General features: G+C 31.3%; 3 protein-coding genes and 1 long non-coding RNA gene across 8 annotated transcripts in view; 1 reads left to right on the forward strand and 3 right to left on the reverse strand.

Moving 5' to 3' along the window:
• Window positions 1-14,103, reverse strand: part of Naprt (nicotinate phosphoribosyltransferase) — a 90,467-nt gene extending 76,364 nt beyond the window's left edge. For 2 of the 4 annotated variants that reach the window (XM_075296256.1, XM_075296248.1), the window contains exon 1: window positions 13,966-14,103. The gene's annotated coding sequence lies outside the window, so the exon portion shown is untranslated. The other 2 variants (XM_075296255.1, XM_075296252.1) reach the window with 2 other exon arrangements.
• On the reverse strand, window positions 9,523-14,105 carry Mob3 (MOB kinase activator 3). Its single transcript, XM_075296258.1, has 2 exons — window positions 13,966-14,105; window positions 9,523-10,573 (listed from the first exon to the last, which is right to left on the reverse strand). The coding sequence occupies exon 2, from the start codon at window positions 10,469-10,471 to the stop codon at window positions 9,815-9,817; it is 657 nt and encodes a 218-aa protein (XP_075152373.1). The 5' UTR covers window positions 10,472-10,573; window positions 13,966-14,105; the 3' UTR covers window positions 9,523-9,814.
• A 1,283-nt stretch (window positions 14,106-15,388) lies between these two features.
• LOC142226327 (uncharacterized) lies at window positions 15,389-16,425 on the forward strand. The gene is made up of 2 exons (XR_012719655.1): window positions 15,389-15,464; window positions 15,536-16,425. It is a non-coding gene; the product is annotated as an uncharacterized LOC142226327 (long non-coding RNA).
• ND-15 (NADH dehydrogenase (ubiquinone) 15 kDa subunit) lies at window positions 16,371-17,239 on the reverse strand. 2 transcript variants are annotated; one of them, XM_075296261.1, is made up of 3 exons: window positions 17,082-17,239; window positions 16,646-16,864; window positions 16,371-16,568 (listed from the first exon to the last, which is right to left on the reverse strand). In XM_075296261.1, exons 2-3 carry the CDS (start codon window positions 16,856-16,858, stop codon window positions 16,476-16,478), a joined length of 306 nt encoding a protein of 101 aa, XP_075152376.1. In that variant the 5' UTR covers window positions 16,859-16,864; window positions 17,082-17,239; the 3' UTR covers window positions 16,371-16,475. The 2 variants fall into 2 exon arrangements, with proteins under 2 accessions (XP_075152376.1, XP_075152375.1); XM_075296260.1 differs by having other exon boundaries at window positions 17,060-17,211.
• Between the last annotated feature and the right edge of the window lie 121 nt (window positions 17,240-17,360).

The raw sequence follows: 17,360 nt of genomic DNA on the forward strand, positions 1-17,360 counted from the left end.
CGATTGGTTCTATAATTATATAAAAAATTCGTAATGCCTTCTAAAGTTTCTATGGTTGTAGTAATTTAAAAAGACGAGGGTTATTTTATTCATCCTTTATTTATGTGGATAATACAAAGGGAATAGTCAAAATGTTGGATGACAAAAGTATTTTGACAAATTCCCCGAAACACTAGAAAGAATTTGAATGTTACGATATACTGAATGATACATAAAAATTAATAAAATATATACTCTCCTCGCGCGTCAATCACTTTTTGCAATCTTCTTCGAACCGAATTCACCAATGTTTGAACGAAATCTATAGGAATTTCTCTCCAAATATCCTTAATTTCAGAAATCGTATCCTCGCGAGTCCTTGTCAATGATGTGTTTCGTTTTTTGCTTCATATAGGCCCAGACATTTTCTATAATATTTAAATCAGGACTTTGGGGTGGCCAATCCAAAGTATTTACCCCAATATCGTCAAGGAACTTGGTAATTACTTTGGCTTTGTGACATGGAGCGTTATCCTGCTGAAAAATAAAGGACTCTCGGATAAGTTTGTCGCCTGATGGGAATGCATTTTCGTTCAGAACTTGTAAATATTTTTCCTTATCCATTGTTCCATCGACAGGAACTATATCTCCGACCCCCTTGTATGCAATACATCCCCAGAACATTACAAAGCCGCCACCATGACTTGTTCTCTCACAAACTGGAGCTTTCGTTTTTCGTAAAATTTTTTGAAGTCTTACGTAAACTTTATTTTTTGATGCGTGATATTTTAAAGTACTTTCGTCCGTCCATAAAACATTGTTCCAATATGATTGAGGCATCTGTATATACTTTTTTGCAAACTTCAAACGTTTAGCCTTATTTTTAACGGAAATTTGGGGAATTTTTCTAGCAATGTAAGTGCCGAAACAACCTTCCTTTAGTCGTCTCCGGATTGTCCTTTCGCTGACTTGAATGCATGAATTTTCACGGAATTGTTTTGCGACTAATTTTGGAGTCTTCAGCGGGTCATTTTGAAATTGTCGCAGTATAAGGCGATCATCGTGCCCACTTGTTTTGCGTGGCCTTCCAAATCTTGGAAGAATTTTTGTAGTATAAAACTTTTTAAATTTGTTTAGTTGATAATATACTGTTTGGCACGAAGTTTTGTACATTTTGCTGATATTTTTAACCAAAATTCCTGCGTTATACTTCGCCACCATGTCAATTCTGACGCTATCACTTATTTCACCAATTTTCCCCATGTTGTACTTTCGTTGAAATTAGAAAAACTCTTTGTAATCCACGTACATGAACTTATTTCGGCAATCCACAGCATTTAGCAAAATTTCCGTCAACTTATACGGCACCGAGAACCACGTGGAAGTGATGTCAAAGTACTTTTGTCCATCTAAAATCAGGTCACTACCAAAAACAAACGGTATCATGAAGAGACGGAGAAAGCAATTGAAAAAATAGTTTACATGTTTTTTTTTCCAAATGCACTCTTACTCTGTATTCATATACGAAAGTACCGTTACTTTGAAACAACCCTGTTAAATATAAAGCAAAACATTAGTAACAGGTATGTCAAAATACTTATGCCGATGACTGTATGTGCGAGATTACTGGTTTTATTGTGTTAAGATAGTTCCAAATTTAACTTTTTTGAAAAAAAGTTTAAGGGTAATCGAGTTAAGAAAATAGCAGACAATGTTTGGTATAGCGGCAGCCCATTGTTTTATGCGTGGAAATGCAGTACTATAGTACTTTTTTACTCTGATCAGTACCGTACTACCCCCGCGAATGATTTTGTACCTTTTGTGTATACAGTTTTGAGCCGATATCGAACCTGCATCTTCACAAATTTGGCAAAACAGACATGTTCATGTGGTAAGAAAATCTCCATTTTGTAACAGCCAGAGTTAAAATTATGGTTTTCTTGAATTTAATGAATAGTTTAGATCGGAAATGCATGTGTGCACTTTTTAGAAAAGAAGTTATCGATCAACGTAATTTCTCTTTTAACTACATTTTATCCCGGAGGAAGAAAAAATGGAAATAGATTTATTTATGATTTTAAAGTGTTAAACCAATAAAAGCATGAAGGTGTTCATAATTTTTGCATAAGCCAACCTAAATAGAAATGAATTTGACGAATTTTGACGAGAAGAACTTTTTCGCTCAAAAAAAATATTTTTATACCCTTTACCACAGTAGTGGTGAAGGGTATAAAAAGTTTGTGCATTTGTATGTAACGCCAAGAAGGAAAAGTCTGAGACCCATCGTTTAGTATACCGATCGTCTTAGAATTAAATTCTGAGTCGATTTAGCGATGTCCGTCTGTCTGTCTGTCTGTGTATGTAATTTTGTGTGCAAAGTACAGCTCGCAGCTCAAGTCCGATCATCCTCATATTTGGCACAGAGTTTTACATTGGCTCAAAGACGATCGCTATTGATTTTGAAAAAAAATCGGCTCAGATTTAGATATAGCTGCCATATATATTTATCACCGATCTGGTCATATTTGACGTATTTATCAACGTATTTTCGCAAAATTTCGAGCAGCCAAATATTATGTGGTTTCCGTAAGATATGCATAATATCAGCCAAATCGGTTCATCTTTCGTCCGATTTGAACTTATATCGCCTCAAAAGCCAGAGTTTTGCCCTGATTTGCTTCAAATTTTGCACAAGGATTACGTTTAGTAGTATCATTAAGTGTACCTAATTTCGTTGAAATCGGTTCAGATTTAGATATAGCTTCCATATATATTATTTGTCTGATTTTCACTTATATGGCCTCAAAAGCCAGAGTTTTGCCCTGATTTGCTTCAAATTTTGCACAAGGAGTACGTTTAAGAGTATCATTCAGTGTGTTAAATTTGGTTAAAATCAGTTCAGATTTAGATATGGCTCCCATATATATCTTTCGCCCGATTTACACCCATATGACCACGGAGGCCAAAATTATTCTCCCGTTTACGTTTTTTGCTGAGATAGCAGGATTATTATTCTAACTATGCATGTCAAATTTAGTCAAAATCGGTTCATATTTAGATATAGTTCCCATATATATGTACGCCAGAGTAGGGGAAATATGGTAGAATGTTTCATATTTTAGACCCATTTTCAATGCAAGTTTCCTCCAACTGACACGATAGTTTCCACAGAGAATAATAATATGCTATTTAAGTGCGTCATCTTGATCTAATATGGCCAAAATATCCACATTTTACCCAAAATTCTGTGATGATTTCCATAATTCGTAGTCATATCCTGCACACTGTAATGCCAAACTTTCCACAGAATGTTCGAATTTTAAATAAAACTCCGACTTGTGGAAATATCACCCGAATTGGCCAAATAATATATCACAACCCACAATTGACCACAAATCTTGGCGAGATTTAACCAATATTCTTGTAAAATCGACACTGCTGAGTAGCAAAAATTGTAAATATTACTCAAATTGTCCTATATCTCGAATACATACGTATCGCCCGATAAATCATAAATGCTCTTTTGTACAATTGCATCAATATTGCTTTAGCTTTATATTTCCCATATTTTTTACTAACATTGTGTTTCATACCAGGGTGTTAGCCGATTTAATTTTTAATTCTAGCGATTTTGTAGAAGTACAAAAAATTGTCTCCAAATCGTTTCAGATATAAATATTTGTATATGGGAATATAAACCTTGATAATAACTCCCAACAAATTTGAAGTATTTGGGATGGTAACACAAATTTTGGTCTACATAATGGTGAAGGGTATAATATAGTCGGCCCGCCCGACTTTAGACTTTACTTACTTGTTTTACCTCTATAGGTCCAAAATAACATCAAGATTCAAAATTTCAATTCGAAATAATTTTTCGATTTCTAGGTGTGCAAACTACATCGAAAAATGGACCGTATTTGGCACATCGGACCATAATAACACTAGATTCTAAATTTTAGCATCAAGAAAAAAGCCAATACACACAGAAGAAAGTCAACGAAGTTTTTTTTATAGAAAAAAAAAATATACAAATGAGTACACAATTTTACTTTATAAGTTTACTTAAATTCCGTTCATAAATTTCTCAAAAAAGTATTTTTTTCTGAAACTGAGTCTGTCTTGAACTTCATATAGCGCTAAATATCAATTTTTAACTGTAATTTTTCCTTCAAAATATAAAATTTTCTTAAATAATAGGAAAATATTTATTAATTTTTTGTAAAACATTTTAGTTAAATTTTTTAAAACTAATCTAAATTTTCTTCCACTTTTTCTGGGTGTAGTATTCGCTCAAAAAGTAAAATCGGAGTATCGGCCTTTCTAGGGTGTATATAAGAAATGATGGATCGACACAGATTATATGGGGGAATATATTGCGATACATCATCTAAAGAGAAAACAAAACTATGCAAATTTTAGAACGATAATAATGGAGCTTATTGAAAGTTGTATCATGATTAAAAACATACATGCCAACAGACAACAGGAAAACTTATGATTTGTATAAACATTATATACACTGAAAAAACAGTGAACCCACCAGGAAGAAAAATTTCGGTTGATTTTAGAAAATTTTGAATATTTTTGGAAAATTTTAACTAAACAGTATTACAAACGCTGGCATCGCGCCGATGTCATAAATATAAGCAAATATTTTTCGACAAATTCAAGAAAATTTATTAGACATAATTAAGTTTTTTCACTTGTTAAAGAAAATTTTGTAGTTTGAAGGAAAAAATTGGAGTTCAAAATTGCAAGAATGTCTTTAGTGACATACGAAGTTCATGATGAACGCATTTGTAGTAAAATTTACAAACTTAAAGAAATATTGAACTATTTTGTGGAACACACGAATTTAGTTAATCTTTATCCTTCATTTGTGTATATTTTTTCCTCGGTTTTAGTTAATTTAACTAACGTACACAAAAAATTATTAGAGTAGAGGAAATTTTCACTAAACATAATAATTCCATGAACTAAACGAAAGTTAAATTGGCTTTAGTGAAATAGAGAGTTCACTTTTTTTTTGAGTGTAGAAATTTATATAAAGGTACAACTTTAAAAGCACTAAAAGCACAAAAATTTCCTCTCAAAAATGTTCTTCAATAGCCGATCGCCAATGACACAAAAATTGGTTCATATCGCCAAAAATAATGTACCAAAATTTTATTTCTATAGAAAATTTTGTCAAAATTGTATTTCTATAGAAAATTTTGTCAAAATTTTATTTCTATAGAAAATTTTGTCAAAATTTTATTTCTATAGAAAATTTTGTCAAAATTTTATTTCTATAGAAAATTTTGTCAAAATTTTATTTCTATAGAAAATTTTGTCAAAATTTTATTTCTATAGAAAATTTTGTCAAAATTTTATTTATTTATTGAATATATATAATACAAAAAGCCGTATGACCAAAAAACTGTATTACATAGCATATAAATCCTGAGCAACAATATGTAACATTAAATGATTATAAATTTTATCCTAAATAATAATAAAAACTTATATAATACAAAAATAATTCAATTTAGTGGTCCCCAACCATAAAAACAAAATAAAATATTATAAACAACCGTTAATTATAAAACTGATAATTACGAAGTCCAGTTCAGGTAGTGGCAATCATACATTAATAAGACCATTCTATATAATGATTATAATAAGATGTAAACCATCAGAAATTGCGAATGACTATATAGCAAACCTAAGGATAGGAATAATTATAAAAATCATACAAGATTTTACGACGAAACACATTATTACTATGGGAGAAAATACACAGGTCAAATGGCAGAAAATTCCAACACCTGACAATTCTAACAACAAATGACCTCATAAACACCGAATTACGAATGAGTGGCACACAAATCTGCGGATTTTATTTCTATACAAAATTTTGTCAAAATTTTATTTCTATTGAAAATTTTGTCAAAATTTTATTTCTATAGATAACGTTGTCAAAATATTATTTCTATAGAAAATTTTGTCAAAATTTTATTTCTATAGATAACGTTGTCAAAATATTATTTCTATAGAAAATTTTGTCAAAGTGAATTATATACGTATTTTATCGGCCTTTTTTGTTTAATATATACCCCGTGGACTAACTTACAATTTGGAAGACGGTGTTAAGAAGTTTTAAGATACCTTGCCATAGGCAAGTGTTACCGCAACCCAGATAATTTTTTTGTGGATGACAGTCCTTAGGAGAAGTTTCTACGCAATCGGCCTGGCCGAATCTTACGGCCGTATATACTTGTTTATATTTTTAATTGGTAATTTTAATTTTTTTGTATCAAATATGTAGGTTAAAAACATAGTAAGAATTAATTAAATGGTCCAATTGATTTAAAATTTGTCGAACAAAATGCTAGATCCAATTTAGAAAAATTGCGATTTTTAAAATATTTGAGGTCAAACGTTTCAAATAAGCGTAAGAATGCATTAAAAATCATAAAACATTATACAAATGATTTATTTGGCATTTTTTTAATTCACATCCAAAGCACTGAATACAGAATCTGTATTACAGATCACACATTAAAGGTTGAATTACACACCATGCGTCAATCCGTGCGTTGATGGAAGGGTTGATTTTTTTTTGTTTGCGGCAGACTATTCGAGCTTTTGATTTCAAAGAGAAATTTCAACTCTTCAATCATCGGACGTATTGTTCGCATGGTATGTAATTCTACCTTAAGAACATAGAAAAAAATTTCACAAAAATTTTTCCAATTAAAATCTTAATTGAGTTTTAAAAACTATTCAATTAAAAATTTAATTGATTCAACAAATTTTTTAATTGATATAAAAATCAATCACACAAATTAATAGTATCAATTAAATATTTAATCGGATCAATTAATTTTTTAATTGACTGTCAATTAATTTTTTAATTGATACTATCATTTCTGTGATTGAAGACATTTCAATTAAAAAATTAATTGGATCAAATAATTTCGTGATTGAATCAGAAAAAAATTTTCTTGTGTGAAGTGATGCAAATTCAGTGCCACAGGCTTTTGAAATGGTGGTCCTATGATAAGCCCATGTTGAATTCATCGCTTCTGCGGCAATTTTGTACCACTTCCGGATCCAAAAAGAATATTTTCACTACATTTTTGGCGATACTTTTTTGTTGGGAATTTTCACGTTTAAAATGTTGACAATTTTTTTAGAAGTACAATTAATTAAATTGATGGAAATAATATTATATTAAGTATTCGTAATTGGTGTGTTCGAAAACAAAAAGTCTAACGATCACATATGTATTGATTTATTTATTGTATGCATCAAAATACACTATATGTTACGTATATTAGCTTTTTATCTTTCCGTGTCATTAAACTGTTCAAATATTTCGACAAAATGGCAAACAAAAATCAGTGCAAACAAATGTCTAAATATTGCCATAGGTCGGGAATGACTCATGACGCTATAGTTTGCTAAAAACTAGTATAAATAGTTTTGTTTTTGTATTTTTCTTCCGCTGAGGGTAGACCACTTGTGTGGTGTGGATGTGTGTGTTTGGCTAGATTTTAGATCATCAATGGACCGACCACATTCTAAATAATGAAACAAACAAACCAAACGTCATAAAAATGCACACACATACATATTGCATACGTACAATTAATGATTAAATAATATAGGGTGTTTCGATTTATAGGGGATACAATTTTTCAAAATACTTTTAACTTCAAAATATTTTTTACTATGGATTATAAAATTGGTATAAAAAAGCTCAGTCAATGGACGTATAGTATACAATTTATGTTTCAAAACTTACAAATTATATAAGATTATAAAACCAATATGTATGTGATTTATATTGGATAGTACTATAACTTAACGTAGTCTGGCAGTCCGCCCGTATGACCTTTCATTTGTTATTCACATGAAATTTGGTATATATACATTTTTTGGCACAAAGACAATCGCTATTGAATTTGTAAAACGGCTCAGATTTATATATATAACTCCCGTATACATATCGGCCGATTTCAATTGGGAATGTTAGAGATTATTCATTCCCTCGACAACCGCGAATATTCCATACATCTTAAAAAAAACTTATCAACGGGCGGAAATAACACTTTTAATATAAATCAATTAGTAAAAAATTGACTTATTCGTGCAAATCGATTAACCAAATGCGCAATTGACTCATATACATTTCGGATCAAATATAGCAAATTATCATCTAAGAATTTAAATTATTTCAAATTCATATTCTATTTACTCAAATGTTTCTATTCTCACACGGTGTCGTTGAATTAAGACAAAACATAGATTTTAAACTAACCCAAATACAATGTTTAAGCGTTTGCAGGGTCGTTACGATGGGTTGATCCAAGGGCCTACAAATGTTTGTACTTTTTGAAATATTTTGTTGAAAAATATATCAAAATCAAGACGGCTACTGATTTTTATACGACTGCAGTCGGTCCTACACACCGGGGACACAAGGAAGCCCACCTTGTCCAAGGAGTATAGTACCCCCATGGGAATTCATGTATGTATGACTACCCAAGCCTACTCCCTATTACGGTTGCCACAATTGCTAGAATTCTACCAAAAATGGTAGATTTCTTACTGTTTGGTAGATTGTTAGAATTTGGTAGATTTTGCATAATATATCATCTATCCAAATAAGAGGTACACTAATTTTCTATAGAAATAAAATGTTGACAAAATTTTCCATAGAAATAAAATTTTGACAACATTTTCTATAGAAATAAAATTTTGACAAAATTTTCTATAGAAATAAAGAAATAAAATTTTGACAAAATTTTCTATAGAAATAAAATTTTGACAAAATTTTCTATAGAAATAAAAGTTTGACAAATTTTTCTATAGAAATAAAATTTTGACAAAATTTTATATAGAAATATTTTGACAAAATTTTCTATAGAAATAAAATGTTGACAAAATTTTCTATAGAAATAAAATTTTGACAAAATTTTCTATAGAAATAAAATTTTGACAAAATTTTATATAGAAATAATATTTTGACAAAATTTTCTATAGAAATAAAATTTTGACAAAATTTTCTATAGAAATAAAATTTTGACAAAATTTTTATAGAAATAAAATGTTGACAAAATTTTCTATAGAAATAAAATTTTGACAAAATTTTCTATAGAAATAAAATTTTGATAAAATTTTCTATAGAAATAAAATTATTGTTGTTTTTTTGATCTCAGCTTAAAGCCATGCATTGACTAAACTACAAGTGTAGCTTAACCAACAGAGGAAAAGTATGCTTGTCAAATTTATTTGGGCAAAGCCCTATAGACCTCAAGATGGTTGGATGTACAGCTGTTTCGGAATTACCACATTCCTCATCAGCATCCTCTACTTGCAGCAAAACTATCAACCAATTATCAGAATTGAAATAAATATAATAACGAAATTCCTCCATTGATATAAGTTAAATGTATTATTGCCCTCCACTAAATTGATAATTCAAATTCAATTCAAAAATTAAATTTTTGAAACAAATATTCCTAAAAACATTCCCTTAAGTAATACAATGAGTTAAAAAATTAATGCAAGCTCAAATTATTTACATTTTTATTACATACAGTATAAATACTTGAATGTCACAATATTCGGAGATGGTTATTCTAACATTTTGCAAATATAGTGACAAGTTAATAACACATTAACATACTAACTGCAGACACATTAAGAATAGTTGGGAGAGGGGGAACGTAAAATTGGATGAAGTACATACAATACATATATTTTATTATTTTTTTTTTTTTAATTGGAACAATTTTCAAAACTGAGACTCTTTAATTTTTAGTGCATTTTTTTTTTGGTTTTCTTAATCTTTACAAATTTTTGAAGACATTTCGTGTAATGGCTCCAACTCCTTAGTTGTGATTAAATCAAATTCTTTCACAAAATAATAGAAATGCTTATAGCAAGCATTTACATGTGCCTCCGCTCCAATACTGACAATTCGATCAAAATGATGAATATAAACGTGGACAAATACTCGAAATAAACGTGTTAAGATTTTACGACATAATGTGGGAAACGTTTTTGGAAATGGTACATCAGTCGATACTGGAAATACTGTCTCATTATTTATCTGTGCCTCTGCCCAATCCATTAGCAGTTCAATATATTTGGGTGCTGGCAACGATGTGGGTTTTTTATAGTTCTCCGAGTCGGCCCATAGGTATTCATAGCGTGACCCTCCACTCATTGTCGGACATGTCGTCTCATTACAATATTCCGAAACTGTACCATATATAAGATTGATGCGATTGAAAAAATCAACTACATGCACTGCTATCCAATCATTGAGATTTTCACCCTCGGGGAGACATACGGCTTGCCGCAAATTAATACCCGACTGAAGACTGGCCTGGGCTTGTTTGTGCAAAGAGTAGCGTATGGTGCCCGCTGTAAATCTCTTCTTTGGTCTAAATGTTTTTCCCTTTTGGAAGAACTCTAAAAAGCCATTCAATGCCATCGTAATCGAGAACTAGTAGTACCCGCAACAGTCATTCGATATCTGTAATCTATAGAATATTACGAGTTTTTGCTTTCTGCTTTCTCCTATTAAATAAAGCCACTGAAAATAGATTGGTTTTTACAAAAAAGAGAATGATGTAGGATAATGAATCATGCCAAAATAAGAATGAACAATCTCTTCTGTCTAAAGAGCATTTATATATATGAACTGCAAGTGTATCAATTGGTTTTAAATACCATATAACACCAATTGTAATGGCTATGTCGTAATAACCACTAGAGATATCACCAATCTTTTCGGTTTTTGTGTGTATGGCTTAAAATTTTATAGTACATTTTCTCAAGGCATTGACCAATTAAGATCAGCAGCATAGAATTCAAAAAAATTTATTGAAATATTTCTCATGCTAAGTAAAAAGCCTTTAATCTTGTTAGCTATTAGGAGAAAGGCCAAGGTAGGCAGTAATTATCACATCTATATATTCTGTCTCAATAGGGCATCACTTTCCACCTACTGTGATAAATTTGGAAGCTTGATTATCTAGCTTCAGGCATCATTTGTTGATGATTGGCAAATGCCCAAAGAAAATCTAGAAAAATGTATCAAATTAAAATGATGACGTAGTTTTTCAATGGGATATTAAATTATCCTTTCAACGATTTTAATAGAAATGATAAGAAGGATTCAAAAAATGTTCGTAACTTTTCATAATTTGGAGTACCATTTTTTCATACCTTAAAAATGAAAAAATCGACATTTGATAGTATACAAAATTATTATTTCCCCTCTTTCGACTTTTTGGTGGTCTTATCAATGATAGTGTAGTGGAATATTTGACTTTTACAAAATAAATGAAATCTGAATAATCTTATATGCCATGAACGATATTGACTCTCATTTCATTAAAATTTTCTTTTAAATATAGGTCTCAATCCAAAACAGAATTTAAGTCAAAAATTCGGAACAAAAATTCTGCTAATAGATACCGTTGGCTTTAGCCAAAACCAATTTGAGTTTTCAAATATAAGCAAAATTATATTAACATGTTGAATTTTCTATATTCAAGATAAAAAAATATGCACTAACTTATAATACCCTGTTCCACAGTGAGGCGCAGGGTATAAAAAACAGGAAATCGGCCTTTTTTCGGATTTAGAATGTTTCTAAAAGACTCTATATAACGGATATTAAATTTTTAAAACGCCGAAGATTTAAACCGTCTTTGAAATCCGTCTAGCTGTGTTAGCTTTAGATGCAAACAAAACTTTGCCAAATATAAGTAAGCCACATTATTAAGAATTTGAACGACATTACAACTTTCAGCCAAGTAAATGGCAATCAAGAATTTAATTGACACCCTATGGTCGAGGATATTATATTACACGAACTCTAAGAGGACAAGTCGATGTAAGAGACGTTTAGTATTGTTAAGTATTTGCTTTGTCGACCTACACAAAACATAGGTTACAATTTAGAATCTTTACAGGCAATTAGTCAATGTACTTCAGCTTCCGTCAGAAATTAAATATGTAAAATAGTATTTATTTTAGAACAGGATGACGCAAATTTGTCCATATCACATATACATTCATGTTGTCCTTTCGGTTTTTTTTATATTTGAATCTGGGAATCTAGTGATCCAAAAAAAGATGGTTTTAATATAATCGATATATCAGAATTAGTAGAATTTCTTGGGCTCCCAACATAACTATACCAAATAAAGTTTGCAAATTAATAAACATATGATGAACATTTCTTACGCCAATGCAGTCATGTGGATAAAAAGTAAACAACACATATTCCAACCCCGTTACTACTAACACTTGGCTCACATACACAAACAAATCACTTGAATATGGAATACAGATGGATGACACAAACCACTATATTTTTTGCACAAAATAGTTATTATCGTCCCCTTTATTTATCGTCCAGAAAGAGGTTGCCGTTTGACGACGATTGCTTATCTTGTGGATTAGACAAGAGACGCGTATAAACTGACTCTTTCGAATAGGTGCTCAATATTTTTGTTTATTTTTTCCAAGTTAGTTGTAGACTTAAACTCAACAACGAGTTGTTTATTTCATGTTACTTAGCAGCCATGTGAACGTTATTGAATGGAGGAGGCATCAGGTGCATCATTTCAAGTTCCCGATTCTACGAAGTTGCTCTCAATAAGAAAGCAAATGAAATGATAATTTCACTGTTGGATTTTGAAATAAAAGAGAATCTCTTCCGCTTTGGGATTCAAAATTCGGAAATACATGTCTAGCATCAATATCAACATAATAGTAGCGTTATTCACCTAAATAACAGTGGATAAAGACATAAACATATTATCTATTATCCATCTATGCTAAATATTTTTACAACACAATAATTTATATATACAAGTGAAAAAATGTCGAGAGAAGACAAATATAACATCGACTTTAGTAAATTTATTTAGGTGTAGTCTTGTTGGTGATGTGCGTATTATTAGTCATTTTTGACTAAATCGTACAGGATGTGAGGCACATCTAGAATTTAACCGATATAGATAATTGCGGTCGATAAATATATACAGCTAACTTTGCACCGACGAGACTAAAGGCCAATCCTATCGTATGTATTGAGCCATATAATATAATATGAACAAATATAACAAGAAGGACGGATACAAGTTGCCACTTGTCCTATTGAAAAAATTTTGGTGGACCGACGGTAGGCCAAACAGGACTGCACCGACTCAGAATGTGGTAGATGTATATATTAGAGCTACGGATTCAAAATGTTATTATTTAAACCTTCATTGCCTCACTGATTTCCTTTGGTGTCGGTCCGATAAGCCACTAACACCTGCATGGGGATAAGTATGTATATAATACCCTTTGATATATACCAATTTATTATACTTTGAAATAAGACAGATTGAAACGGTCCCGAAGTTACAATTTAAAAGAGCCTATTTATAGGTGGGCTACATCGACAAATTAACCTACGGAAATTCTTCAGAAGCTCAATTTGTTTAAGCGCATTGTGGTACAAAATAAGCTAAGATGAAAATATTCGGAATTCTAAAATGTAGCTTACTTCTTTTATAAAATTAAAACAATATAGAGAAATAGGGCCACACACCAAATTGTGCTAATGAATTAAAATAGATCCAGGATTTACGATATGCAAAAATCAACAAAACCCAAAGAAACCAAAATAGAGATATTGCCAGCCACCCCCAATCATTTGGAAGATAGCTTCAATCAGTTCAAGTTTTGAAAAAGAAAATTTATCTTCCCAAACTGTACTATGTATAATTTGGGCTATTACCCACTGTACAACTCATGTGTGATGATGATGATGAAGGTTGAGTGAAGGTCGGTAGGTCGGTGTGCGGTTTTTATATGCAAATTTTTTCTATTTCAACATCACAAAAAACGACTGATTGGATATTTCCAATAACTTTTTACTCCACATGCAGTTCATTTATTTTTAATTTTGCAATTGATAATCACCTCCTTTTACTGTTTACTTCTTGGCTTTATGTAGTTAAGAATCTTGATCGTTTTATTGGCAATATGACGTTGATTAAACACTTGTTATAGAACTTTTTTCGTGCTCCTGATGTGACATTTGATTTTATATAATTGTTTTGTTTTTATTTAACTTTTATTACCGGCAATTACAAGCAAAGACAGAATGTACCTCATTTTCTATTCTCTTATTATTCTTTTATTTTTACTCTTCACCCGTTTTTCACAGCAAATGACAAATGCCATACGCGACTGCCCATCAAAATATAAAAGCGTTCCGTCACCGCATCGGCGAATACGTCTGACCATGGAAATACGGTCGTGAAATTGTCAGACGTATGTTGGGGGGAAATAAATATTTGGAGCGTTTTACATTGACGATAAGATAATTAAAAACAACGGTATTGGATATTATCAAAACAAATATTAGGACTGTCAAACTAAAATACATTTAACCGGGTACATATTGGTCAAAACTGTTATTACCCAAATAACAAAAATAAAAATCTAAAATCTTAAGCAAATTGGGTAGGGAAGCTCTATTATAAATTATTTGAAATGGAATAAAGTCATATGTGTTCAGAAAATTTTCCAAATATACTGCCTTGATCAATGATAAAACTACTGCCTGCTAGACGCTGGTACATCACTTATAAAACGAAAATTGCTGTTGTAGATTTTGCAGCGTAGGGAAGTTGTAAGTGATTTTCGCATATTTTTAATATATTGAGAATTAATAAATGTATAAAAGCAATATTTTTTGAAGTATTATATTCGAAAGATCCTTATCGCACAGTCTAAAGATACTCTTTAGACTGTCCGCTTTAATTTAGTAATTTGGCATGGTACAACTTTATGGATTATTCTGCTTATTGGAGGTCATTAATAGAACTTTTTCTAAACTTCAAGGAAATAGGATGAAAATCGCGATCGAATTGAATGTTAGTTTATATAAGGACATAAGGACGTATGCAATTTTTTTTCTGCGGCTTGTATATCACCCAAACGAATTTCAAAAATTATCCTCAAATTTGTTTAAATCCCAGATCCTTGTGTCGAACCCAGTATGAAGAACTCAGCTTGCAGTTTCTTACCATTAGTTGAGATTGTCTGAGGAATTGGCATTAGAAGTCTGATGACTGCGACAAATCGTGCAATTGTGCATTCCATGTTTATTGTGAATTTTATTCTTGAATCAGATATTGTTGCTGAATGAGTCTTTGAGAATTTAGAAATAAAATATTATTGTCTTGTATTTTTTCTTTACTATAAAGTGTTTGATTTATCTACATTTCGTGATATATAGAGGTCCCGAATACAATCGTACTGGGGCTAATCACGACATTCGATATCTAGAATTTTTGATCGAAATCTAAATTTTTCTGATAACGGCAGTCGATATCGTGTTTCATTGATCAAAAATGGTTGTTGCTGTCCCTGTTTTTTTTACATCATGGTCGCCATATAGGAGTAGTACATAAGTTAGTTTTAGCTCGAATTGCTGCTAGTTTGTAGTACATTTATATATAATGGAAATATTTTGAATATTTAGGACTATTACAACTCGAATAAAATTTGGGCATAGTCTAGTTTGGGAGCGAGCATCCTAGCTTGGCAAAGTACCATATAAAAAGTGCACAGACAAGAGCGATATCCAAGAGATTGTGATTAAACATTTACCGTACCATACCGTGACAACATAACGCTTCTGGGCCACCATGTAAGAATAGTAAATGATGATAACATCCACAAGCCAAAATGGTTAAGACGGCAGACAATTGTAATATCGATAGAATTTACATTGAAATGCCACCACCTCCGCCTCCTTCGTCAGCCGAAATCGTCCATTGAGACGGCAAAAAGATGATTTTCTAACAACGCCAGTTTGCCTTTCTAACAAACCCAAGAAGTTACACCAATGACAATGGGCACTATTTACCCTTATTTATCGCCGTATTTTATATTCATCTCATCCTCTAATTCGGAGGAATCTAAGAAGAGATATGGGTCCATAAGATATAATGTAATTGAATTGACCTTTTTCTCTGAAAATGTTACACAAAGACACCATACAATCGAGTTTAAAAAATCGTACATTTGTAGGTCCAACGAGAGAGTGTTCAAAAATTTTGTTTTTACTTTCTGCAGCACACTCCCTCTTTATTCAAAAAAAAGCAAGAACAGCGGATAAATTTCAATGATGAAACAGTCGTCAGAGCACAGTGCTCATCAGAACATTCGATGTCTTTTAAATATTTTTTTATCTGCTACATAAATAGTTTCGCAGGACTATATTTATCTATGATGATATATAAATTATTAAATCTTTTGTGATATATTTTTATGCTTTAATCAATTCCATACGATCCCCCGTGTAAAACCGTTGGTTGTTTATCAATCTGCACCATAATAAATACTTCAATATTTTATTAGTTACAAATATTGATGTTATTTTCTAATTTTACTAAAGGACAATCAGCAAAACATGTACTCTAATAAGAATCAACTCTAGGTGGAGGAGCAAAAAGTTCTTCGCTCTTACGTTCACCGGCCCAATATTGCCTCATGCGTTCGCTGCGCATAGCCTACATGAAGTTGTATAAAACAAAAACAATGAATTGCAAAAAATATCTGCAATATTCAAAATATAACTGAATCTTACATGGAAGCGTTGCATCTGTTTGTGCATTGTAAAGCACTCATTGAAATCATCAACCAAATCCTTGCACATCTTTTTACCTCGCTCAGCTCCATAGGCTTCCAGGCAGTCCATCATATTCATTTCCATTTCACCGCATTTATCGTAGGTTTGATGATTAATCAAACTACCTGTCAAATCGGTAAAAGGAGTCTGCAGGAAGGGTGAAATAGGCATCGTGAACTGAAATGAAGACGAATTTTTGCAAATTATAAGAAATATATTTTGGAACAGCTGATAGTATAAAAGCTAAATGCAATGTGACGTAACATGGGATTTTTATATTTGAATGCAAAGGTTTAGTTGAAAACACTAAGAATCTATTGCCGTCATCGATCGCAGCATTTTCCCTAACTATATTGCAATCACACATTTTACCTTTTCTTTTAAAAGCACTTACAATATTCCGAAACAAATTATAAAAGATGTCTTGGAACAGACACAACAAAATTCCGTTAACAGTTGCTAAAAAATGTACTATAAAACAGATGTTTGCTACGGCTATTAATGACAAAGCTAATGCAATGCGCAAGCTATAACGTAGTAACAGTTAGTTACGTTATAACGTAAATCAAAATTCATTTATGCAAGCATGATAGATATTTTCAAGTTGATACAACCCTCAAAATAATATCGAGTACATATACTACAATCAGCAGAACACACTCAATTTCAGAAA

The sequence above is a fragment of the Haematobia irritans genome, chromosome 2, assembly GCF_050003625.1.
Source record: "Haematobia irritans isolate KBUSLIRL chromosome 2, ASM5000362v1, whole genome shotgun sequence".
Lineage (NCBI taxonomy): Eukaryota > Metazoa > Arthropoda > Insecta > Diptera > Muscidae > Haematobia > Haematobia irritans.